General features: G+C 48.1%; 4 protein-coding genes and 3 non-coding genes across 18 annotated transcripts in view; 2 read left to right on the forward strand and 5 right to left on the reverse strand.

The window, feature by feature from the left end:
* Positions 1-961: 961 nt before the first annotated feature.
* On the reverse strand, positions 962-2,511 carry SPCS1 (signal peptidase complex subunit 1). The gene is made up of 4 exons (XM_072347651.1): positions 1,935-2,511; positions 1,806-1,865; positions 1,444-1,530; positions 962-1,105 (listed from the first exon to the last, which is right to left on the reverse strand). Exons 1-4 carry the CDS (start codon positions 2,394-2,396, stop codon positions 983-985), a joined length of 732 nt encoding a protein of 243 aa, XP_072203752.1. The 5' UTR covers positions 2,397-2,511; the 3' UTR covers positions 962-982.
* Positions 2,503-6,695, forward strand: GLT8D1 (glycosyltransferase 8 domain containing 1). The gene is made up of 9 exons (XM_072347649.1): positions 2,503-2,784; positions 2,875-2,973; positions 3,654-3,870; positions 4,396-4,513; positions 4,624-4,708; positions 4,938-5,050; positions 5,221-5,387; positions 5,583-5,695; positions 5,835-6,695. Exons 1-9 carry the CDS (start codon positions 2,769-2,771, stop codon positions 6,023-6,025), a joined length of 1,119 nt encoding a protein of 372 aa, XP_072203750.1. The 5' UTR covers positions 2,503-2,768; the 3' UTR covers positions 6,026-6,695.
* A 1,391-nt stretch (positions 6,696-8,086) lies between these two features.
* GNL3 (G protein nucleolar 3) lies at positions 8,087-15,265 on the reverse strand. Of its 2 annotated transcripts, none has more exons than XM_072347098.1 (15): positions 15,199-15,265; positions 15,051-15,109; positions 14,825-14,962; positions 14,490-14,603; positions 14,237-14,323; positions 13,253-13,388; positions 12,749-12,852; positions 11,992-12,121; positions 11,418-11,505; positions 10,862-11,045; positions 10,284-10,426; positions 9,515-9,651; positions 8,849-9,054; positions 8,481-8,562; positions 8,087-8,391 (listed from the first exon to the last, which is right to left on the reverse strand). In XM_072347098.1, the coding sequence occupies exons 1-15, from the start codon at positions 15,209-15,211 to the stop codon at positions 8,300-8,302; spliced, it is 1,713 nt and encodes a 570-aa protein (XP_072203199.1). In that variant the 5' UTR covers positions 15,212-15,265; the 3' UTR covers positions 8,087-8,299. The 2 variants fall into 2 exon arrangements, with proteins under 2 accessions (XP_072203199.1, XP_072203198.1); XM_072347097.1 differs by having other exon boundaries at positions 11,992-12,124.
* Positions 10,505-10,577, reverse strand: LOC140258003 (small nucleolar RNA SNORD19). The gene has a single exon (XR_011905159.1). It is a non-coding gene; the product is annotated as a small nucleolar RNA SNORD19 (small nucleolar RNA).
* Positions 11,121-11,198, reverse strand: LOC140258004 (small nucleolar RNA SNORD69). The gene has a single exon (XR_011905160.1). It is a non-coding gene; the product is annotated as a small nucleolar RNA SNORD69 (small nucleolar RNA).
* Positions 11,587-11,659, reverse strand: LOC140258002 (small nucleolar RNA SNORD19). The gene has a single exon (XR_011905158.1). It is a non-coding gene; the product is annotated as a small nucleolar RNA SNORD19 (small nucleolar RNA).
* A 53-nt stretch (positions 15,266-15,318) lies between the features above and the next one.
* Positions 15,319-25,378, forward strand: part of PBRM1 (polybromo 1) — a 42,790-nt gene continuing 32,730 nt past the window's right edge. For 4 of the 11 annotated variants that reach the window (XM_072346943.1, XM_072346937.1, XM_072346945.1 and 1 more), the window contains exons 1-10: positions 15,344-15,428; positions 16,368-16,485; positions 17,446-17,601; positions 18,107-18,204; positions 18,423-18,570; positions 20,707-20,838; positions 21,545-21,661; positions 22,277-22,345; positions 23,046-23,144; positions 24,347-24,432. In XM_072346943.1, coding sequence (XP_072203044.1) covers positions 16,447-16,485; positions 17,446-17,601; positions 18,107-18,204; positions 18,423-18,570; positions 20,707-20,838; positions 21,545-21,661; positions 22,277-22,345; positions 23,046-23,144; positions 24,347-24,432 — 944 coding nt within the window. In that variant the 5' untranslated portion in view covers positions 15,344-15,428; positions 16,368-16,446. Of the gene's footprint in view, positions 15,429-16,367; positions 16,495-17,445; positions 17,602-18,106; positions 18,205-18,422; positions 18,571-20,706; positions 20,839-21,544; positions 21,662-22,276; positions 22,346-23,045; positions 23,145-24,346; positions 24,433-25,378 lie in introns of all 11 variants that reach the window. The other 7 variants (XM_072346936.1, XM_072346942.1, XM_072346941.1 and 4 more) reach the window with 4 other exon arrangements.

Raw genomic sequence — 25,378 nt, forward strand, 5'->3', positions numbered from 1 at the left:
CGGAGCTGCTGTGCTGGGCAAGCTGCCGGCTGGTAGCGCTCTAAGGAACAGCGAGTGGTGCCTTTGCTTTGGGTTCCATTGCCGAGGCAGCTCCTGCTCCCGTCCTGCTCCCCCCCCCGCTCCGCTGCTCCCGGTCCTGCTCTGCTGCTCCCGCCGCTCGTCCCGCTGAGCTCACGGTCAGCACGGCCCTAACGCGCAGGCGCAGCGGTAGCGGAAGGCGCCTCCTGGCGCGGCCGGAAGTGATAACCGCGGTCAGGGCCGCAGGACACCGCAGCGTTGGGTCCTTCCGGCGGCGCGGGCTGCCCGGCTGAGCGCCTGTCCGAGCCTGGAGCCGCCCAGACGGAGCGGCACCGCAGCTTCCCCTCAGCGGGCAGCGGCGCTGCGCTTGTCTGGACATCGATACGTGAACCGCAGTGGAAAATGTTCGTTCTTCACAGGATAAAGAGCTGAAGGGCAATTGCATTTGTAATATACAACGTCCCAGCTCCACAAACCAACACTTTCCAGCACCCAGAGGGGAGAATAAAGTGACCGCCGGGTTCCTGGCTCCCCCAGCAGAGCTCTGTGCTGTTCACACGGCTCAGCTGCTGCTGGCAGCTCGTTGTTCATCACCCTGCGCAGTTCTACAGCTTCACTTCAACTGCAGTGAACATGCAGACGGGCGGCGTGCAGCGCACAGCAAACCCACGGCAGTGTGCAAATAAGGGGACAGGACTGCAATACTGTGCAGCGCAAAGCAAACCCACGGCAGTGTGCAAACAAGGGGACAGGACTGCAATACTGTGCAGCGCAAAGCAAACCCATGGCAGTGTGCAAACAAGGGGACAGGACTGCAATACTGTGCAGCGCAAAGCAAACCCATGGCAGTGTGCAAACAAGGGGACAGGACTGCAATACGGAGTGAAGAAGCATCTCCTGAGGAAGAGATGGAAGGTTAATAAAGCTGAGAGCCACAACGAACCACAACGAAGAGCCGTTTAATTCAGCTTTTAGAGTGTCTTTTAGGTTTCCTGTCCGCTGGCTTCTTGTCCTCGCTGCCCGACTCCTGCACAGGCAGCCACTTGAGGGGGTTGCGGCGGTACATGGGCCATGGGGGGAGCGTCAGCTGGGAGAGGAGCAAAATGAAACACGTCAGTGTGAGAGCACACGGCTGCTGCCCTGAGAAACACGCTGCATTTCTACCACCAACAGGATCCACCACCTCCAACAACTCACTGACGTGGAAAAGTGCGAGCAGCAGCACGGAACTGCAGCAGCCTGAGCCTTAATAACGTGCTGCAGCGTAAGTTTAAGCACAGGACTGTGTGCTCTGCAGCTCAAAGGAAGAACAAGCACATGCTGTTACCTGAGTTACACAGCAAGGATCAGTGCTGGCAGCCCCCATCCAACCACTGTTAAACAGCGGATACAGTTTCTGGTCTGGGCAGAAGAAAAGCTCCTTACCAAGCAGGACAGAGCAAATCCAGCCATGACTATGCAGACAGTCCATCCAAACTGCTCGGTGATGTAGCCGTAGATGAAGCCGATGGCCTAAAACAAACAAACACAAGCACATTTTCGAGCAAACAGGAAGGCTGCCGAGGCCGCGTTCGGTTGGGCTGTGCGGGAGGGACGGGAACAAAGCAGGGCGGCTGTGCTTTGTTGGAAGCCCGGTGCGTCTCTGACCTCATCTGCAGAACCGAGACCAAACTTAAAGCAGCCCCGGAACAAAACCCCAATTCCCAGCCGTGCGGCCGCGAGGGCCAGGAGCGCGGCTCCAAAAGCGGAGCAGCCAGCGAGGTATCGCCGCGTTCGGCCGCACTCACAGCGGAGACGAGGATGACGCCCTGGAAGATCTGCTCGGCCAGCTTCTGCCCCTTGTAGTCCTGCGGGAAAAGCCCCGGCTCAGCCGCCGCAGCGCCCGGGGAGCCGCCGCGGAGCCGGCCCGGTCCTACCATCTGCGTGGGGATGGAGCGGAACACGTCCAGCATGCTGCCGGCGCTCTGCGGATGCTCGCTGCGCTGCTCACTGCGCTGCTCCTCCTGCTGCTGTTCCTCCTGCTGCTGCTCGTCCTGCTCCGCGCCCTCCTCCTCGCTCTCCCCGCCGCTCCACTCGCTGCTCAGCTCCCGCTCACTCTCCCGCTCACTCTCCCGCTCCTCCCCGCTGAGTTCCGCAGTGGCCTCCACCCTGACGCGCATGCGCAGCGGAAGGCGCCTCCTCGCGCGGCCGGAAGCGTCCCCCTGCCGCTCCTCCGCCCCGTCCCGCCGCCGGAGGGCGCCGCCGTCCCCCCGCGCTTCCGGAGCGGTCTCCTCGCTCCCGTCCCGCTCCTCGGGCTGCCGCCCGGCCTCGGCCCGCTCTCCTTCCCGCTCTCCATCCCGTTCTCCATCCCGCTCTCCGGTGCCGGTCGGTTCCTCCATCGGTGCCGCTCTGACGCCGTTTCCACGGCAACCGCGGTCAGGCCGCAGGACCCCGCAGCGTTGGGTCCTTCCGGCGGCGGTTGCGGGGCGTCCCGCTGAGCGCCTGTCCGCACCGCCGGGCTGATCTGCGGCCCGCGGGCGGCTCCGCTCCTCCCGGGGCTGCGCTCCGTCCCCGCCGAGTCCCCGCGGTTACCGGCGGAGCTCCGGGGCGGGCAGGGCGCTGTTCGTCGGCCCGCGGCCTTCAGGCGGTGCTGGCGGCAGCCCGCTGCCCAGCTGGCAGTTGGCGGAGCGGACTCGTTTCCGTGCCCGCCGAACCGCCGCGCGGATCCGCGGCGCCGCTGTTGGCGGTGCGTCCGGCCGGGAAGGGGCGCCATGACCGCGAGGAGAGGTGAGCGCGACCGGCTGCACGGCGGGACGCGGCGCGCGGTAACGGGTCCGCGGGCTGCTCTCATGGCGCCGTGTGTGCTCTGACCCGCAGTGAACATCGCCGTCATCGTGGCGGCCGCGCTCATCTTCCTGCTCGTCCTGCACCGCAACCTCCTCGGCATCAGCGACCTGCTGAAACGGGAGCGGACAGGTGGGGTGTGTGTGTGTATGTGTGTATGTGTGTGTGTGTGTATTGGGGGGCTGCTGATAACCGCACCTGTGCTCACCTGGAGGCTTTTGCCCCCCTTTTGCCCCCTCCCGTTCCCCAGCCCCGCTCCGTGTCCCCGTTTAAACTCTCGCTGCTGCAGCTGCTGTGGGATGTGTCTCCTGGGTCGACACGGGCTGTGACGCTTTAATAACCGTGCAGGAGAATCCCGCAGCAGTGCTGGGAATTGAGAATTTCGGGTTTTTTTTCTCATTAGTTTTTACCTCAGAAGAAACAAATGCAGGATTGGGGGAGGCTGGTGGCACTTGGAAGCGGGTGGGGTAACAGAGGGACAAACGAGGGCGGCTGTAGGTGCGGCAAATGGGAGCCGGGCTGAGCAGAGCCCGCTGTGGCTGGAGCTGCCACGTAGCGCCTCGCTGTGTGCGACTGTTGAAAGCAGCGACTCGCTCTTCATTTGCAATGGGATGTTTCCAAACACGATCACAGCTCGGATGCTCGCCAGCAGCTCCGTCGTGTTGGTGGTTGGTGCTGAGCTGCTCCAGCCCGTGTTCCTCAGCTCAGACATCGAGGCACTCATGCGATAGAAGCACTGGGGCTTTCAGCACGGTAACAACTCCCATTTCACTTATGGAAAACAAGCACGTGCTGCCATTTGTTCCCCACAGAGTCCAACCCGTTGGGACTTCAGCCCATAGACTTCATACCTGCTGCTCCGCAGAGGATGGCGGATGACAGGAACGACAAGGAGATTTCCGTGGTCATTGCAGCAGCAGATGAGAGGCTCGGGGGTGCGATTGCGGCCATGAACAGCATTTACCGGAACACCAAATCCAACGTGGTTTTCTATATTGTGACCCTGAATGACACTGTGGACCACCTGAGGTAATGAGTTTTTTCTTTCAGCTTCCCACAGTCCCGTAAAACTGGAGTCGCTCTGAAAAGAGCTGCATCTCCCTGACAGCGCTGTCCTGCTCTGCTCGCTGTCCCGTCTGCTGCTGCTCACTGTGTCTTTCACAAAGCTGCAGTGGGGAGTCCCAGTCATTCCTTCCTTCTGGTGGTGCTTCAGGGATGGAAGAGAAGCATCCAGCGGGGGAGGCTGGAGTGTGTCAGCGCAGGGGCTGTCAGAGCTGTTTGCACTGCTGGGTTTTTGAAGCACCTGCAGTAACAGGACGATGTTTGTAGCACAGTAAGCAGCAGTCTCGTACCCCTGCCGTGTCACAGCCACGTAGTGCAGTGATGGTGGGCACGGCCCCGCACACAGCCCTGGGGTCTGATCAGATTGCTCCCTACTGCTATGGTTGTTGGGTAGGGAAGCGAGTAGCCAGAACGAGACCTTTTTATTGGATCTGCTGTTTGTAGTTTCATTTTTCTCTCATTTAATCGCGTCTGTACTTTTCCTGTTTGCAGGCTGTGGCTGAGAAACACTGCTCTGAAAAATCTGAGGTACCAAATTGTGCATTTCGACCCTCGTGTCTTAGAAGGGAAGGTGCAGGCGGATCCCCAAAAGGCAGGCGGCATAAAGCCGGTACGGGTGATGCTGATTAGCTTTTGCAGTTATACTCAGTGACAGGAGCGTTAATTGCACATTTATTTGAACATTTCCCATGTAATGCTTTGTTTCTCATGCACACACAGTTAACCTTTGCGAGATTCTATTTGCCCCATTTGGTACCTCATGCAGAGAAGGCCATCTACGTGGATGATGATGTCATAGTGCAAGGTACGGGATGGTTCCTTACTACGCTTTGGGCCACTGGGACGTGCTGGGTTCACCATGACTCTGGCAGCAGCCCAGCACTTCTGCATCGAGGGAAGGTGTAAAAACTTTGTAAATACGAGTGGATTAAATTTCACGTTTGCATCCGCTGTGGAGATGGACGGAACAAAAACTGACTCAGAGCTGAACCTGGATTGCTTCTAATTTCCCTGTGCGGATTTCCATTTTTCAGATGATATCCTTGAACTTTATAATACCCCACTGAAACCTGGGCATGCAGCTGCGTTTTCAGATGATTGTGACTCCACCACTAATAAGGTTGCTGTCCGTGGAGCAGGGAATCAGGTTGGTTCTGTTCTGATTCAGCTGTGACAGTACTGCAGGCTTTGGAGGAGGGCACTTGGCTTTGTTTTCCTGAGGGCTGACTTATTGCTCACGTCGGGTGGTCAGTCAGAGGTTCAGGCTGTGATTCAGCAGTTCCCATAAGGCTCATTTCTACATTCTTTCTTTTCCAGTACAATTACATTGGGTTCCTGGATTACAAGAAAGAAACCATCCGAAAGCTTGCGATGAAAGCCAACACCTGCTCTTTCAATCCAGGGGTTTTTGTTGCTAATCTGACAGAATGGAGATTACAGAACATCACTAAGCAGTTAGAGAAGTGGATGGCACTTAATGTAGCGTAAGTACCCCTGAGATGGGGCTGAGCGCAGGTCAGGGACCGGGCTGCGGTGGTGGCATTTAACTGTTATATATTAATGGTGGGCTGTGTGCTTATCTGTGGACTCCTGTCATGTCATGAGGCTGCAAGTGAAAGTCAGCCGACGTAGGGCCGGGCAAGGATCCTTTCCCAACTTGTTTCCCTCTTTTCTTCCAGAGAGGAACTTTACAGCAGAACTCTGGCCGGCAGCATCACTACGCCTCCCCTGCTCATTGTGTTTTACAAGCAGCATTCCAGTATTGATCCCCTGTGGAACGTACGACATCTGGGTATGTATAAAAGGGCTGTGATGCTTGGCATAAATGACAAGATTTCCCTATTGATGACACTTGTTTTCCAGTTGGCAGATTGCATGCTGGTTTTTCTGCTGCCTTTATTTCAGACACTAATGCTTCTTTCTCAATAAAGGGTCTAATGCTGGAAAAAGGTATTCTCCTCAGTTTGTGAAGGCTGCCAAGCTGCTGCATTGGAACGGACATTTCAAACCATGGGGAAGAACGGCTTCATACGCTGAGGTGTGGGAGAAGTGGTTTGTCCCCGATCCTACGGGCAAGTTCAGCCTGATCCGAAGGCACCCAGAAGCCTACGAAGCGAAGTAGAGGACACTTAATAACTGTTGGCATTTTCTCAGGACACTCGTGGAGCCAAGCAACGTTTTTTTAGTCAGTTTGTACTCCAAACAGCCCTCGCCTCCTGGAGCACAGGGAGAGGCACTTACTCAGGTGCCTGGTGCACTTCCAAGCTGCACAGTTCCAAAGGAGACTCGCTTTGCTCGTGTGACTGGTGGCAGCGCTGCAGCAGGGAGTGAAGGGCCCTTCTGCACAAGGGCGTTTCTGTCTGCTGCGCGTCCTTCTGCTCTTCACTACGAATGTTCATTGGGAAACGGTTTTGTCAGTTATCAGCAGTTCCAGGACAAGACAGAAGTTCAGCTGGAGCTCACTGGGTGCAGCGGGACGCAGCAATGGGCTGTAATTAAAGCCGCCTGGAGTTGGTTCTGTTGTTTTCTTACCCTGTGAAAGTTTCCTCAGCAGTCCGATCTTGCATGCAAAGCGCTCCCTTCCATCTGTCAGCATTTCTTGCACAGTTCTGCACAACTGAACCTCGAGGTGTGCAGGGTTGTTCAAGCGTTATTTGAGTATGCAGAGTGCTTTGAGCTGCTCGTGTATGCAAACGTTTTCTGTAACTGGAGGAGACAATGTGTTAAGAATAAAAGCCCATGTTACATTTTGAGGTTAACCTCTGCTCATGGCAGCATGGTTTGTGACTGGTGCTGATATGCGAAGCATGCTTCATTTTTACCTACACACAGCGTTCAGTTCTAATTGAAGCCAAAGCCAGTTGATCTCATTCTGGGAGAACAATCCAGGAATGTGCCAAGTATTCACTGCTGGGATCAGGCTCCATGGAACGCAGGTCAGTGCTGTTCACGTCCTCGCCATCCTCTGCCAGGTTTCTCCCTCTGTGCCCTCCGTGCTCTCATGCTTTGAATTCCTCAAGCAAGAACCTGCTGCCGCCTTTTGCAGCTCTGCTGTCCATCAGCTTTCTAAATTGCCAGTTTGGTGTTTGTGTGCTGGTTGTTATTAGCCAACCAATCCCAGCAGCTACTGCGCCTACTGTGCCCTTTAATACAACCTGAGCTCAAGTTCTTGTTTTTGTTCAGCAATAACACTTGTGAGCAAGGTGTCGGGGCAGTGCCGTAGTGAGTGGCTCGGTGTTTTGTGGGCTGAGAAACATCATCATGGAGCTGAAGGGCTCAGTGGTGTGTATGAACGTATTTTAGTGCCTTATAAAGGAAAAAGATTTCCAACGTTCCATCTCACTGCATAGTTCTGTGCTGGCCCCGTTTGTTTCTGATCTGTGAAGGTAAGTGGTAACTGCAGCCCAGAAGTGGGGTGACGGTAGCCCTGCTCTGCAGGAACACGTCTTTATTGCACAGAGGAGCAGGTTTTGCTTTAGTTCATTATTACTACAGTATTTCCATCTTTTGTACAAGACTTTCCACTGCAGTGAAGCCAAGATCCAGTTATCACACTCATTAACCTCCCCCAGTGAAGCTACTGAACAGGTAAAGCCTGCCCAGATAAAACGTTACAGCCAGCTGAACCAAGCAGGTACTTGACCAGCCTTTACCTCTGCAAGTCCCACAGCTCTGCAAAGCCATGAACGCTTACAAGGCACTGCTGGAGAGGTGCAGCCTCTGCGACCCTGCAGGACAAACAGGGTCAGGGTTGTTCTTTATGCCTTTTATGAAGGGAGAATAAAATTTAATTCTAGCCATTAAATATTTGCCATTATTTTGCAAAGGAAACTCTGGAGTGTGTAATTTTGAGCTATTTTTGTAAGGCAAAGAACGGAGCAATGCAGCGGATGGGAAACATCACAGCCTGAACCTGATTGACCACCTGAGGTGAGCAATGAGTCAGCTGTGGGAACACAGGTGAAGGCAGTTCAGTTGTGCTACCCAAAGGGGTGGAGCCTGGCTCAGCTCTCCTGGACCCCATTTAAGGGCTGACTGCTGTTGAGGAAGGATCTTGCTCTGGAGATCGCTGCAGTGTGGAGTTTTACTGCGAGCCCTCAGCACCGGTGAGCATTTCCATTATTACCTTTCTTAACCAAGCTGCTGTTCCCCTTTGTTTGCTTATTGACTGTACGTGCAAGGTAACATTTAAAAAATCCTTTTATTGTTAGACAAGAATTAATGTACAGCATTTTAGCCACCTACAACTGTACAGAATCTGCAACCACGGAGAGAGGCAGTGCTATATACATTACTGGAGCCCCGGCAGCAGCTGTGGTACATGGCATCCCTCCACCTTCTGTAACAGATCTCTGCTCTGAAAGCCAGGAACAGCCACCAAGCCTCTTCACACACCTCATTGCACGTAGTCTGTATTAAAATCATAGGCATCATCTTCACCTGCTGTCTTGTCTGAGCTGAGTGACAGTGAGTTGGCAAGTCCGCTTTCTGAGGACAGGAAATGGTTTGTTAGTGAAATTGGTGCAAGCAGCGAAGTGCTGCAGGTTGGACTTCATGCTGTGGCTTTTAGCACAGACCTGCTATCTCACTTCCTGAACACGCTTGTCCTGTTTGTCCCATTCCAAGCTCAGCGTTCCCGGTCATCTGAGTCCCGCCGTCCTGCGATGGGTTGGAGAGGTCAGACATGTGAGTTTGGTCAGACAGCACTGATGGAACTTCCCATGTAAATATAGAGACTGAGGACAGTGTGGGTGTCCCAGTGCACGGCTGCTGGTCAGGAACACACTGACTGACCCTGACCAACGCTGCTCAGCCCTTATTTCTAGGAAGGCTCTGTGGTTACTCCAGGTGACTGCAGTGCCTGCGCGTTGCTTATAGCAGGGCATTAACTGGCTACTTGGTGTCAGGGCCAAGCAGGTAGGAAACAAATGAAACCCAGGTTTACCTCTTTGATGTTATTTTCTTCCTCCTCTTCTTCTTCCATACTATCTTGATCACCATCAGTTTCCATGAAATCCTCTTCCTCGTGGCATGTTTCCAAGTCCTCCCACTCTGATTCTTCTTCTACCCCCCTGTCTTTCACTATTTTCCCATTCGTCATGCCAACTGCTTGGAAAACAATGCTGCTTGCGGGACTGGGGTACTTTAAAGCTGGGAAATACATACAAAGCTGTCTGTTACATCTGCTGTTAGCACGAGATACAATGTGTCCCCATTAAAAGGATTGCCTTCCCTCATAAGCAGGGAGAAAGTAAGAACAAGAAGATTGGTGAAGAACTGGGTTCTGAGTATAAGATGTACCGAACAGAAACGTATTTTGTTGGTCTAACTAGGAAATGGGGCAGGGTAAGAATGGGACAGGGCCCATAAGCACTGGCTATTTAGAAAGGTTAGGTCAGATAAGAAGAAACTGAGAACTGCTGGGGTAATCTAATGGGGGCGATCTGTGTTACACCCAAGTCTGCTGTGTTGTTGCATTGGAACCCATTTCATTCTCTAAAGGTTTGTGTCTGCTGCATGTAGACAAAACAGTTGTGTAAAGCCCAGCACAGCTTCCACTCGTGTTCTCCCATTACAGCTTCTACAATGGCCCTCGGTGGTAGTGCAGTACCTTGAACTGTGCTGCTGTTTTCTTCTTCCAGCTTCTTTAAATTGAAGCCCGCCTGCATTTCAGCTATTTTGTCTTCTGTCAGGTATGGCGGCAGGATCTGAGCTGGGGGTGGTTCTGAGTGGTAGCTCATTTTAGCTCTGCAAAAGCCAAAGATAACGCAGTCAAATCACCATCCTTCAGAATCAAACCGAGCCCACGCCTTCCAAACTCCTCAGCTGAACCACTCATCCCATATTATCTGTTTAGCAGCAGTTAAACGACTGTTTAAGTTGGACTCAGCAGCTGTAACAGAATTAAAGATGGCCTGCTCTGAAGCACCTGAAACTCCTCAGCAAGTGAAATGTTCACACCCCGTTCATCACCGGTTCTGAACTGATCCCTTCCACACTCAGAACACAGGAATCACTAAATGGTTCAAAAAGGGAAAAAAAGAAGTTGCAAGATTCCTTCTTGATGGAAGAGAACCAACAGGAAGACTGAGAGCAGGGCCAGTTCCCTCATGGACTTACAGCAGGGGTCAGCAAACCGGGCCCAGAACTCCCCGTAATTTGCTCTGACTCCCTCTGTATTTTAGTGTTTCAGACCATTAGCCTTGTTGCTGTCCTCTGTTGGCTGATCCAGTCTGACTGCTCCAAACAACCACCAAAACATCCCCTCCTTTCTGGAAGCCGTTCTCAGGACTCGGTTCTTCTGCTGTCTGGTCACAGCAGATGTAACAAGGTCAATCGAAAAGCTCTGCAGCATAACACAGAATCGGTAACGTACATACCCTGTCCAGTCACAAAGCAGTGACTTGGCTATGTTCTCTATGTCAGGAACAGCCCCTTTTTTCAGCATGCCCCTTTTCTGAGCAAGTAAACTTAAAAACTCTTCAGTGTTCCTGAAGTCTGGGATAGTGTAGAACATCATCACCTAGAGCAAAGAAAGCAGTGCGGGAAGCTGTTATCACAGAGCTGGGACGGGATCAGGCTTCTGTGAACATACTTGAAACTACAGAGTGAAATCAGAGTTGGATCTGAAGTCTTCACTGTAATAAGAAGCAATGAAAGTATCTTCATTTTTCACTCCATGACATCATTGCCTGGTGGTGCAGTTACAGGCAGGTGCTTTGTTGGTGGATTTTCATTAAATCAGTGGGAAAACAAAGCAGCTGACAGCACCCTGCTGTGCTGCAACCATCCTCCACGCACAAGGGTGGAAGATCACAGCATTGGATACACCCAGCCAAAGTCTGGTTAAAGAGAAAGCAGTGCAGAAGAACTATCCAAAGTGAAATCAACTTCTGTTATGGGCCTAAGAAACCTAGAGAGCAGTTGAAGGCTGTGAAAGAATGATGATGGAACTTACCTGCTGCTTACTGCAGTGATTCAGAATGGCATCCACTGCCTTAACCAGGTTCACTGAGCTCAGCTCCCCACTGTGTATGATACTCCTCAGGGCCAGAGTCACAGCACTGTTGGTATGGTCTGCAACTATGCTTGGACTGTCTACAATCTTCAGCTGTTTATCAATGCGCACAACTTGCATGGACCTGATCAGAGAGAGAAACAGGCCACATCTGAAGACAAATCAAACAGCAGAGGACTGAAAACAGTGAGGGAAGCAAATCACAAAGCTCAGTGTTGGATTGAATGCACTTCACGCAGAGTCAGTTTCAGTGCTTTCTCATCATGTGCTTCGTGCTGGACAGAAATCCAAATGCGCAGTAAGAGCAAGTTTATACAATGTACTCTCTTGTGGCAACTGGCCAGGATGAGAGACAAGGTTCTGAATGATGCAGATTGAAACGTGCATTTAAAACTGAACTTAGGCACGCTCTGACTGCTCCTGATGCACAGAAATTGCATACAGCCAACTCAAGGTAATCAGGACAAGAAAATAAACAGCTGTTAACTCAGCTTACCTGGTGACACCTCTGGCGAGCCCAGCATTGCAAACACGATCTTTCTTAATACTATTGATTATGCTGCTCTTCCCCACGTTAGGAAAACCTGGAAAAAAAGCACAAAAAGCCTCATAAGTAAGAAAACTCAGCTTATTTAACAACTGGTCACGTTTCTGGTCACATACATCTTCCACGTGAGATCAGAGTTGGATCTGAAGTCTTCATATAGAACTCAGACAACGTCTGTATCCTCATTTCTCACATTGGCAATAGAAAGGATGTGAAAGACCTCACTGAACGTCACACCACAAACCTCACCAGGTGGGAGGAAGAGGCAGCGGAGGCTGTGCGGTACGTAACCTAGAGCTGCTTTATCAGTTAAGGCCTCATAAAATGTGCATTCCACGGGTCACACACACTCTGCATTAAAGTACTGGACAGATCACTATCAGCTGAGGTGCTGTCAGTCTCAGCTGTAAATGATAACTGCCTAGAAGACCCAGAAGCAAGTAACATGTTGGTTGTTTTACGCAGGATACCAGAGCTTTAATGGGAGGAAAGGGAAGCTGCTACCATCTCTCCAAAGTCTTACCTACTAACCCAACCTGAATGGCTTTGTTCTGAGTCCTGCCGTACTCCTGAAGTAGTTTCAGAAGGCACGTGCTTCCAAAGCTTTCAGTGTGTCTTGACAAGTCGATCCGTGCCCTTCTTCTCGAGAAAGTCTGCTACGGGATTCAAAGGAACAAAACAAACATGCAGAGTCTTACATTTATTCACCTACTGTAACACTTCCAGCTCCTGTGCTTCAGTAGCTGATGTTACTGCTCAGGTGAGCATTTCATAGGACAGGTGAAGCATGATGTCTCAATACACATTGCCTCAAGCCGGCATCTCCACAGCGCTGAGACTAAACCCAGGGAGCTCAACTCCCTGATAATCCTTCAGGAAACAACAGCAGCCGCAGCCTTTAGTAACAGTGATGGTCAAGATGAATGCAGCTTAACCTGCATCAATTTACCTACAATGCACCTCAGATGTGCAACCATCCTGTACAGATGAAAAACTCCTCGTCTTCCTTCCCTTACTGTCCTGCTTACAGCAAAACAGCTCACCTTCACTCTCCAGCTCAGCATCCCATGCACAGAATAACACTTATTTCAACAGCATGTATTCCCCAACTGTACTACAAAGCTCAACATGTGAAAGAATATCCATCAGCCACAGCAGCAGCATCAAATACAGGAAGAAGGAATTCTGAAGAACAAGAGATTCTGCTTCAACGTGTTTCAACACCTACAACTGCAGACAGGTATGATTCAGTCGCCTGAGTCAGCATGCAGAGCTCTTACCATATTTCTGTCCTTCTGCAGCGTTGATGATTTAAAGGCAACTGTTGGGAATTCCTTCTTCAAATAATTCAACCACTTCTGTAAGTTCTCCTTTGGCACTAAATCTGGAAGAAGAGCACAACCTTCTCACTGCCTGGAGAAATCTAACGTGGAATCAGAAAGCAGGCCGTATTCTGTCCACTCAGTACATTGCTTTATGAAAACTGACTGAAAACTCCACGGCTCTTGTGTTTATTTTTATGTAAGCTCCCAGTAAACTATCAGCTGAGATCCCCAAAGGCACCCAGGGCTGCAGCTTCCAGGGTTGATTTTCTGCCCCAAGCAGAATGTGCCACAGTTATGTTTTCAGACCCTGTGTCAGGTTTTTAATGTTGGAGTATCACAAGGAGAGGCTGCGTGGTACGACGGGTGATGTGATGACAGCAGAATCTCAGACTTCTGCACAGCTCACGTAAAAGAACCACCCAGCAACTAAATAACACTTCAAGAAAACCCGCTCCTTACCAATTTTGTTCAGAACCAACAGTAGCTTTTTTTCTCCTCCAGAACAAGCAACAGCTTGCTCCAGCTGGGGACACCGAGAGCCCATCGGATCTCTGGCATCTAAAACCTCCAGAAGCACGTCTGACATCTCGATCACCTGCGAAAGGGGGAAAAAAATAAAGAGAACTCTCAAATAAGAGATGGCAGACAATCTGACAGGTGGTAACTCTGTAATAGCTGCACTGTAGCCTATAACAGCTACCACAGAATGTTTGCTGGGTGGTTTCCTAAGGCTGTTTGTTTGAGCTCTTTTCTTCTGGAAGGCAAATCGGGAGAAAAAGGTGAATATTGCTTCAGCTTTCTGAAGTGAAGAAATCCTTGGGCAGGAATACCTGCTAACCCAAAAGGAATACCTGCTAACCCAAAGAGCTCTCTGACTGCTCACTGTGTGCTGACACTGGTCCTACAGGTGCAATGCCTCAAAACGCTCCATATCTCAGTCAACACCAGGCAAGACTGAAACCCTCGTGGTTTCTGCAGTAATATCTCTTACTTCAGTGTTGAAGTTTATCACAAGCAACCTTTGCACCCCCTAGTTGCTGCACAGTAACGCAGGAAGGAAAATAACATGGGGATTATAAAAAGGAGGAGAAGCAACTTTTTACTTGGGTAGATAATGACAGGATAAGAGGAATAGGTTTTAGGCTCAAGAAAGGAAGGTTTAGGTTGGATGGCAGGGTGAAGTTATTCACAGAGGAAGTGGTGAGGTGCTGGAACAGCTGCCCAGAAAGGCTGTGGATGCCACAGCTGCGCCTGGAGGTGTTCAAGGCCAGGTTGGATGGGCAGCCTTCTCACGTATTAAATGTGGAGGTTGGTGGCCCTGCCTGGAGCAGGGGGTTGGAACCTGATGATCTTTGGGGTCCCTTCCAACCCAAACCACCCTGTGATTTTAAGTTGTTTCACTGCCGCTCATCAAATTATATAAAAACAGCTGAAGCGTCTTACTTTCTCAAGCTCACTGAGAAATGATTTCTTTGCATTTTTATCCAGATCCTTCTTGGTCTTCTTTGCTTCAGATTTGCCAGAGGGTTCCTGCATGCAAATAAAGGCAGAAAAACAACAATTTAACTGAGAATTACTGGGCTGTGTTTGTGTGCACAGCCTGAAGACATAAAGCAATGTGAGACTAGTGCAGGTGTGATTTCAGGACAATATCTTTGCTTCCACAAGCTTCACGACAATCACAGCAGGCACCAACCTTCCCCTCCGCCTGTTCCTGGGCTGCAGCCGCGCTCCTCTTGGCATCGAGCTTCCTCCTCTTCTCAAGTTCCTTCTGCCTTTCGAGCTTCTGCTTCTGCTTCAGTTCTTCCAGCTGATCGCAAACAAGCAGGGGGTCAAAGGGGTAAAACACGCATGAGGGCGGTGCGGGATGCCGCCCTGCTGCACACGTGTATTGGTTGGTGTTAAGAGATGCCGGTGCAGCTCAGCTGGACACACGCATGAACACACACACACACAGATATATACACACAAACACATACACACACACACACACACACACACACACACACACGCGCGTCCCGCCGCCTTTACCCGCTGCTTCCTCAGCTCGGCCTCCCTCAGCAGTTCCTCCTTGAACGGCGCCGCTCCGGGCACTCCAGGATCCTTTCGGGGCTTCCTGCGGCCGCGTTTCTTGGCCTCCTTACGGACCTTGCGGTGGTGCTCCCGGATCTGCGGAACACCCGGGAGCGTCGGCACGGCCCGAGCAGCGCCACAGCGCCGCACCGCCCCGCCGCCACAGCGCCCGGCCCGGCCTCACCTTCTTCTGGATCTTGTACCGCTTGTGGCACGTCAGCCGCTTGCTCGCCTTCCTCAGCTCTGCAAAACAAGCAGCTCCCGTCAGCCCCGCTCAGCCGCCGCCTCCCCTCCCCCCCCCCAGCCTCCCGTCCCGTCCCCGCGCTCCTCACTCGGCCGCTTCATGGCGCCGCCACCACCGCGCACGCGGATCCTCCCTCCCGCCCCTTCCTGCCGCCGTCGGGCGCTGCCGTAAAGCGAGGCGGCGCTTCCTCGCGGAGGTGTCGCGCGGGCCGAGCGCGCTTGGCGGCCGGGCGGGCTTGGCGGCGGCGCGGAACGGCGGCGCGGGGCGGCAGGCCGCGGCGGGCGGCGAGGAGCGGCGCGGAGCGGCATTGGCGGCGGGGTGAGCGGCGCGGAGGGCCGGGCGGCGGCGCGGGGCCGGGAGGCCGCGGGCTCCCTTTGTGTGGAGGAGCCGGCGCGAGGCGGGCCGCGGGGCCGCGCTTCCCCCCCCCCCCCCTCTCGGGGCCCTTCCCCGCCGCTCTCCGCCCCGCGGATCGAGGCCCGCCGCGCCGGGGCCCGGCCGCGCTCGCGGGGTTCGGTGCCGGCCGAGAGGGAGAGGCCGTGGGGGCGGCCCGACCCGCGCCGTGGCGCTTCTCCCCGCTGAGCGGCCCGCAGCCGCGCTGTGCCGCGCTGTGCCGAGCGCTGCGGGTGGAGCCCGCTTTCCCCGGGGTCCGGTTCCGAACAGGAGGTGTGTGAGCCCAATGAAAGCGGTCGCTTTGCCGCCCGACGGTCCCGTACGTTGTACACGGAAGGGGGAAATCGGCCCCGCGGACTGCTCGCAATTTACAAACTGAAGCAGGTCTGTCCGTAACGGAGCTGTATGGCTGGGCGCTCCTTCCTGACCGAGATAACAGTTCGCTCTGCACACACACCGAGCTCTTGCCCGCTGGAGGTTAACGCGCGTTCGGGCCGTACCGATTGCTGCCCTGTGAGCTGCTCCACATCCACATCACCCGCTGTGTAGCTCAGACGTGCAGGCCAGCTGTGCGCTCACTGCTCTGCACGGCGGTTCCCTGCTGTACAGGTGGCTGGGAAACCAGCACTGCTTGCTGTGGAACGTCACAGAAATGGGGTGCTTTTTATTCGGTAACCGTGACAGAAACGCCTTGTGTTCTGCATACAGAGCTGCTCTGTAGGCTTCCTGCTAAGGTTAAAAAGCAAAAGTTGCCTCCCGTCTCTTGGTTTCTGTCTGCCAACTTGAATCCCTCTGCTTATTCTTTGACTTGAATAACCTATCTGCTGTCAGCTCTCTTCTCTCTCTTTCCTTGTTCTTGTCTTCCAGCTCTGGCTGTACTAACAGCACTGCTGACCTGCTGCTCTGGGTGTCCCCTTCTAGTATCTGTGCTTGCCCACCAGACACTATGAGGAGACTGGCTTTTCGAGGTGCTGGTTGTACTCTGGTAAATCTGGTAAATTATTGATCGAATGTACACCACGCTCTCCATTCTTCTGTGTTAAGGCTTTCCCTGTTCATTATTCCTACCTTGTTCTTATTCATCATTTGTGTGCTCCAGATTCATTCTGTTGCTAGCATAAATGCTCTTGTGCAGTTATGTTGTACTGCCGCACCTTGTAACTTCCTAGCAGATCCCTTGATTCGGTGTAGGCTGGGGTAGATGGATCTTTTCTGTCCTTTGAGTTAGCTACAAATGGAGATGTGGTTATGGTGCTGTCACCAGAAACTGGGAACAGCCAGAAACTTGGTCCATAATGCCCATAGTTGCTGGACAGTGGCTATTCATTTGTCGCTGCTACGCTGATAAAATAGAAACTGTGACCAAAACAGGAGGTGGATTTCTCTGCTTCTTGATGATTGAGCCATTGATTTGTCTTACACACGAGGTGGGAATTGTGGTCACACAACGACTGACCCTTTTTTGGCTTAAATCTAAGGCAAGGTATTCAGTAGCAGTTCATGTTTCAGTTGGTCATTTGTCTTTTTCATGGCATCCTTTTCATTTTTGTGTGTTGGTTTTATAATTGGAGACAGAATGAAGTGCTTTTCAACATGCGACTCTTTCCTCTAAAACAGTTCTCATATGGAAATCATGCATGGCTCGAGGAACCAAAATGTAAATGGTTTCAGAACGTGTCCTGGTAAAAGCTGCTCAATGCATCTTTGTGTCCATAAGCCCTTTATATCTGATGTTGGTGTTGGTGGCGGCAGTGTAAAACTGCAGGGCCATTTTGCCTTCCCTTTACTTCCAGTTCATGTCTGGTGTTTGCACGTGGCTTAACGGAACTGTGCATATAAGAAACATGTGTGACCCATTGCAAAACATAGCTCACTTAGTAGCTCGCTCTCATCAGAGGGTTTGGTGGCAATGCCAAGAGTTTAAGAACATTTCTCTTCATTATAGAAGAAGTTGGATTCCATGGGTTCCAAGAGGCGAAGAGCAACCTCGCCGTCCAGCAGCGTCAGTGGAGGGGACTTTGATGATGGCCACCACTCCACGAATATCCCGGGCCCAAGCAGGAAGAGAAGGAGGCTTTCCAATCTCCCAACTGTGGATCCTGTTAGTACCTTCTTGTTACGCACACCTTTTTTTTTTCTCATGGGGTGACTGTATTCTTGTCCAAGAAATGCTGGATTGGGAGAGAAAAGTGGAGAACAGCACTTCAATATGTTCTGGAACATACAATGTCATTGTTATGCCTTTGAGTTTGTGGTCTAATTTTAATAGGACCTCTGTCATTGTTTTACGTGTCTGTAACTCAATGAGGGTTGTATTAAATCAGTCTGTATTTGGAATGTTCTGCTTAGGATTCGAATTGAAAGGAAGTTCACTCTATTAGATCAGACAATACAAAACAAAAACCAAACAGGCAACCCTAATGTTCTGCAGTACCTGAAGTGCTAATTATGGTACTAATTAATGCATGACGTGCACAAGTTCTTCACTCTGCTGCTTTGGAGAGCATTGCACATGAGCAGCTTGCCTTCCCCTTCTTGTTTTAAGCTGATCTTGATTTGTTATCTCTTCCGAATCTACTTATTTTTTTATTGTATTGTTCTTTTAGATTGCTGTATGTCATGAACTTTACAACACCATCAGAGATTACAAAGATGAACAGGGCCGGCTGCTTTGTGAGCTTTTCATTAGAGCACCGAAACGAAGGTAAGGCCACGGTTCTTGTCAAGCTTTGGACTGAAGGAATGTTTCAACATTAATTACAGTTGAAATATGAAAAAAAAATCATCTATATTCATCAGAGCGTCACAGCAGTGAGTGATGATGTATTTGTTGTAATTATTCATCGGGACCTGCTGGTTCAGTTATCTCTCTGTCTAAACTTTCTGCTTGGAATATAATGCCTAGTTTTGTCATTACCACAGAAATCAACCAGACTATTATGAAGTGGTTTCCCAGCCAATTGATTTAATGAAGATCCAACAAAAGCTAAAGATGGAGGAATACGATGATGTGAATGTGCTGACTGCTGATTTTCAGCTTCTCTTTAACAATGCAAAGGCTTACTACAAGGTGAGCAAAATAGGTACAGAGGCTTGAATTTGTTGATGATGGAAGTGATGGAGATACACTGAGGTTCTTGCTTGGTTTGGAAGAAAACCAAACTTTCTGGCTTTGCCTTTAATACTAGTAAGAGAGCAGCATGAACTTACTGCAGGTGTCTGTGTATTTTTCCATGATGTTGACCCTGTCTTTGTGAGATGTCTTGCTACAGTTGCTGCTCTGTGGGGATACTATAAAATAACGTGGAGAGGGTCTTTTTTTTTTAATTAATTAATTTATTTTTTTAATTTTCTGGAAGAGAGAGAAAGCAAAAACCACGGCAACAACAACAAGAAAACCAGAGGAAAAGGTCTGATCTATTAAAGCCTCCCCGTTTTATGAGATATTCTGTGTGACCTTTTGAAAAAGGACTGTACATTTTTTCCTTCCTAAAGCAGGAGTTTATGAATAATGGAGAGCATGCAGTGTGATTGCTGAATTTTTCTCTTCCATTGTCCACTTAGTAAAGTGAAAAAAGGCACGTTGATTACTCTGGTTGCTGATGATGGATTGTGAGTGTGTGTGATGTGTTTCACCAAGGCTGCAAGCCCCGTGTTCGTTCCTCCAAATTCAATATGTGTTTTATTTTAGGTATTAATGGATTCCATTGCAGTTGCCATAAGAAAAGGGGAGAAAAAAACTGGAATGATCTCATTTAGTGGAAGCATTTTATGTGCATAAAGTAGTGATGTTGTGTATCGTGACTGAGATAGCAAACCTGAAGCTTTAATGCTAATGTTACCATTAATATATCTTTGGTTTTGTATGTTGTCCAAATAATTGCTTTGCAATTCACACAGGCACTTTCCCCTAAGTGCGGTGGGTTTTTTGTTTGTTTTCTGTTTTATATGAGGAATAAGGAATTGATGGCAGGGAACAATTGTTTACGTTTTCCCAAATGTCAGATGCCTTTGCCTAGAGATTATTCAGCTCAGAATTGTGCCTGTAGTGTAACGGTTTTGTATATAGTATGGGAAGCAGATAGTCATCTTACTAGAATGCAGGAATTTTGTCGCTGCCAGAGAAATACGGAGTCATGAGATGAAGGTATAACGCACAAATGTAACCTCATCTTTTACCTTTATTCACGTAGTTTAAGTTAATTGAATACAGGGAAGGCTGTTTAATTGGCAAGGTGTTTATGGCCATAGGTACTTTATTGGGAGTGTCAGACTGAAGTGGAAGCCTTTGCTTGTTTAGTAATTCTGTTCAAGTAATAGTTCCGAGCATCTTGCAGTAATGAGGAGGGAGCAGACTAGCAGAGCAGAGTATCCTTTAAGTCTGTCCTGTAACTAGCACATGGTCTGATGTCTTGAGAATATGATGTCTAGTAAGGTAAGAGTAAGAACAGTTATTGTGCTGGTTTCTCATCTCTATTTCAAGCTGTCAAAGGCTGAGAGTGAAGAAGAGCGTAATCAACAGAAATAAGGCGACATTTCTGCGGGAACTCTTGAAGTAGTGCTGATGGCAGAGGAAAGGGGAGGAACAGCACAAGAGATTGGGAAGGCAGTCCTTTTTTCTGGCAGTTCTCTTTAGGTAGTAATAGGCTTGTGGTTGAGTGCCACTCTGTATTCAAAATGTTTTTGCTGACTAATCCATGCTGTCAAGCTCCTTGGAATTCCACAGTTATTACTGAACAGTGCAAATCATCGCAGTGCTTACAGGGATGTGTGTGTGTTCACTGGCGTTCTTTGGTAGAATTGAATTTTCAAGTGTTGCACAAAGGCAGCGGTGTTGGCTTAAATTACGTTTCTGGTGTACTGACATTTAGTATGTTTTAAATATTGGCATTGATGTGCTGCAACAGAACCTAGAGATCTCCTGAGATTCATCTCATGCTTGTCCGTGCCTCTACCCAAAGCAGTTTTATTGCCAAGTTTTCAAGAAGGCTGGAATGCTTTGCAGTGACAGACGTGATATTTTCTAGTTCTTATTACCATCCTTAACACCTCTGATGAACCTCTCAAGCAGGAATTGCTGATGTTTTGTGTTACTCGCTAAGTTTAATCCATTTCAATGAATGGTTTATAAGTTCCTTCTGGATGAGAAAATTGTGAATTTTGGGGGTGTTTATGTTCTTTGGTTTGTGTGGTTGTTTTTTTTCAGCCCGATTCTCCTGAATATAAAGCTGCTTGCAAGTTATGGGAGCTGTATTTGCGCACAAAAAATGAATTTGTTCAAAAAGGAGATGCTGAGGAGGAGGATGAAGATGAGGAAGGACATGACAGTCAAGAACTAGTAAGTGCAGGCGTGACATCTGCAGCTGGAGAAAGCCATTGCTCTGTGAGGCAGCTGACTCTGAGCTGAAGCTTGGCCTCCATGTGTGGGAAGGCATCAAGCCTTTTCATGGTTCGATTTTGCCCATGAAGGTGTTTTCTTGTGGTTTTTTGTTTTTAATGCAAGTTTATTAGTTGCCAGTTAATTATTTCACTTCTCTCTAGGAAAAAAGTTCTGACATTTTGTCATTGGGACAAAATGCAGTTCTTGTTCAGCTGTGTTCTTGATAGCGTGCCAGCACTTGATGCAAGCGAGCTTTAATGACAGCGTCTAATGATGATGTTTTCTGTGTGCATCCTGTACGGTTACTGCAACTGTTCCTGGAGCAGTTTTTAATGCAGATATGATAATAGGAAGTTTGGGTTTGTTGTTTTGTTTTTTTAAGATGTCAGGATGTGTGATTGCGTTAATGTTGGCAACCAGCTGTTTCTTCTAACCGGATGTAACGTGTACCTTTGAGTCTTTAGTGTAAATGTGAAGTAGTATTCTCGTGTGCTTTGCCTGAATACGTAAAGAATGTTGTTTTTCAAGGCTGCATGCAAAGTTGTTATTTTGGATTTTTTTCCCTGTCATTGAAAAATAAATGTGTATATTTCAGTGCATTTGGAAGCACTGTCCTTTGGCTGTTACTGAAACCTCACTTCATTGGTGTAATTTCTCATGTTAGTCATCTCCAGGTTACCTGAAGGAGATTCTTGAACAGCTTCTGGAAGCTGTAGCTGTTGCCACAAATCCATCAGGACGTCTGATAAGTGAACTGTTTCAGAAACTTCCTTCTAAAGTGGTGGGTATTCTAATAATAATCATCCTGAATTTGAAACGCGGGAATTGGTACCACTGACCCTGTGCACTGTAATGCACAGACTGAGGATGCGGTTATTTCTTACTGTCTCATCTGCGGCAAACTCTGCCTGTGTTTGGAGCTGCTTTGCTCCTGCCTGCTCATTCCCAAGCCTATCATTGCAGACTGGGGCTTGCTCTGTTCAGCAAGCAACTTTAGTTTGCAACTTGGCTGATTTTTTTTTTTATTATTATTTATTTATTTTTTTTTTTTGGTTGACACTTTTTAATTTTACTTTTTTTAATCTGGCTGACTTTACTGTTGTGTTTCAGGTTGTGGTGTAACAGGTTTAACCAGAAAAATAAGTGCTTTGAAAGCCATCACCATGTACTTTGGTTTCAGTCAGGGCTGTTTCTTTATGGCAGTTTATGAATGAGACATAGTTGCATCTATCTGCCTTGTAATCTGTCTCTCCAAACTGATGCCTGATGCTGTATTTATGAAGCTTAAGGAATAGCAATTCCTTATCTACAATTAATCTTTACTAGTAACTCATAGAATGGTTTAGAAGAGCTTTGTGACTGTTTGTGATAACATATAAATTGTTTTGTTTTACAGCAATATCCTGATTATTATGCAATAATAAAGGAGCCCATAGATCTTAAAACTATTGCCCAAAGGATTCAGGTACAGCACAAATTTATTAATGCATTACAGTTTAGACTTGATTAAAAATAAACATTCTAAAATTGCTGAAGTTAATAAGAAAAGCAGAGTATTTTTACCCACAATGGAAAACTTGGAATGCTGTAGTTATTTATGTTCTTTCCTGGTTTAACACTGCAGTAGGAGCTGTGTTGAAGATCTTGCACTGTAAACCAGAGCATGCTGACATTGATCTGGAGTATCTTGGGTTCCTCGATGTTTATTGGTTTAAAGTAATTCCTTGGCAAGTCCTGTGAATATCAAACATTGTTGTATTGAAGCCTGATTGTGCATTATCATCACCTACTTCTGTTCTACTGCTGTAAATAGATGTTTTGTACTGGTGCATTTTTCATCTTGCTTTTCAGCAATTTGAAACACTGTTAAGTAATTCTAGCATTTTTGTAGTAGTGAAGAGCAGCGCAAAGTGTAACTGAACTAGAGAATAAAGCTGAAATCACATCTTCTTAGAACCCCTCAACGTTAAGATAGTCTGATATATTAAGCTTTTTTCCAGTCTTAGCATTCTAAAGATCAAGAAGACCTCAGTGCTGTTTTTCTTTTCTAAAAGTGTTCTCTCTAGTCTGTAAGTGTTCTCTATCTCTTATGAATTCTCTTTAGTTTTGACTTCCTGTGCTGTCCAAAGGTTGCCACAAAGCAGTTCTGTTTTTCTCTTTTGCAGAATGGAACTTATAAAAGCATTCATGCAATGGCCAAGGATATAGATCTTCTTGCAAAGAATGCCAAAACCTACAATGAGCCTGGATCACAAGTATTCAAGGTTAGTTTCAGTTGTTTATAGTTAGATCAGAGTTTGTTGTTTCTTTACTGTTTTCTGTGCTGGTTGATCTTTGAACAAATCCTTAGTGTAAGGCCCTAAAAACTATTTTCATAATAAATAAAAGTATTGTTGGAATTTCCTTATCTGTATAATAGTATGTGTGTTATATATATCTGATTTAAATAGTTGCAGTATCTTTTTATCTTGAAGTGTATGGTTTTCCAGTTAAATTTTATATCAAGATGTGAATTACGTGACTTCTTTGGAAGCGCGGGGGATTCTTTTATTTGTGATAGAAATGGGAATGGCTGGGACTGCAGATTAAAGTGCGAGTGGCAATGCTCAGCTGTTATCACAGGTTTTGGGAACTGATTGCACTTTCCATCATAAGCTTGAGAAATGGAGCCAGTGCTTTCTGTGGATAGTTTTCAAAGGTTCTTTTCCTTTTGGCTGTGTTTTTATGACTGAATTACACCTACAGTCTTGGTTAGTTTTCAGTTCACCAGCATTTTGTGTGCAAGTTATTGTATTACTGTTCCCACATACTCTGAAAGTAAATTTGGTGACAAATAACTCCTTGTATGCTTAGTTCCCGTGAGGTTTGTAGTAGGAGACCTTGCACGTTTATGACTCTTCTGTGTCAGTGGTTTTTGGACTTGCCAGTTAGTTGCACTGGTGTTGGGACTGTGGCTTCAGTTCCTGGCAGTATGACCCAGGCTTGTAACCTCACTCAAATCTTGTAATCTTTGCTTTTTAAACTGTTACTTCAAGTATCAACTCTGTTGGTGAGAGAGAGGGAGAACAAACATCCTGAAGCTCAGCAATGGCTGTAGCTAAAGTGTTTCAGAGGCACAGAAACTCATCTGTTTGTGTGGTATCCATGTATGTTTGCAAAGTATAGGTGGTTTGGCTTTGTGTTTTGTTTTGTTTTTTTTTAAGCAAGTGAGAGAAAATGAGCTCGAAGCTGCTCAGCTTCTTACAGCTGTTCCTATAGCCACTGTATGCCTATTTCAGGGAGACCTTGTTCTGTACTTCAATACTTAGTCCAAATTGTTTAAACATTCAGAAATGTTTGTAACAAAAACTAACAGCATAAAAAACCTCATCAAGCCCCGTATTTGTTCCTGATCTTTGAATGGTTCTACCTGGAAATAACATTCTTTGTTTTCAACTCTAAACAAGCAAATTCTTTTCATTGACAGGATGCAAATGCAATTAAAAAAATATTTAATATGAAAAAGGCCGAAATTGAGCACAGCGAACTGGCCAAGTCAAGTCTCCGACTCAGGTACTGCAAATAGAGTTCTGTTCTAAGGCTGTGAAAATCTCTGTAGTTGTTCCCTTAGTTTTGCTGTGGAGAATATCCTGGGAAATAATTGCGTGGAAATTTATTGTCCTTCTTTAGTTTATGACCTTTGGAAGGAGGTTGTTTGTTTGGTTTCCTACTAAAATGTATCCATGATGAGTATTTCTGTAAGTTTCATTGTCAAAAACAGTGTCAGCTCTGGTCAGCTTCTACCACAGGTGTTTGTAAGTTAAGAACAGAGGAGAAGGAGTGATGGAAACAGTTGCTTTATTTTGCTTTGCTGTGCAAAAAGTGCTGAGTACTGTTGCACCTCGCTAGGAGTTTAGAGCTAAGAGCTCACAGCTATCGGGGTAGGAACAGAAATGGCAACAAGGCCCTGGGCAGCAGATACGTAGAACAGAGGCCGTGTTATATGAACTCTTATTTGAAAACCTATTCCTAGCTATGAAAAGAGGCACAGGACACTGGAAATTTGGACTTAAAATCAGAGAGGGATAGTTTTGGTCTTTAGGCAGGCAGGTATGAAATTTTTTTGATAGCTGTATTCGTTTCACAGAAAGAGCTTATTTAGGAAACGGTGCTGCCTGTCCTTGCTGTATAAAGAAGTAATGCATAATTACAGGTGTTTCTTATCTAAAATGCCATTGAATTTATTCTTGTTTGCATTTTTATACTTTGGAGTGACCAGTCAAAAGTAAGCTCAAATTTATTTTTCAGTATGAGCTGTGTCATATACATCAAAAATAAACCAGTGTATTTCAGGTCCTCCAAGGAGTCAGCAAACTCATTCTAGGGTGGACTGAGATTTATATTAGTTGTTTATTGGCATTCTATGCTGAAAAAATAAATGCTGTTCATTCCCTGCGAAGGTCTGTGAGGTACAGCCAGGAACCCCAGTGCCCTCTGTTTAAAGAGAGGCGGATTTTGT

Source organism: Excalfactoria chinensis, chromosome 12 (assembly GCF_039878825.1).
Source record: "Excalfactoria chinensis isolate bCotChi1 chromosome 12, bCotChi1.hap2, whole genome shotgun sequence".
In the NCBI taxonomy this organism is placed as follows: Eukaryota; Metazoa; Chordata; class Aves; order Galliformes; family Phasianidae; genus Excalfactoria; species Excalfactoria chinensis.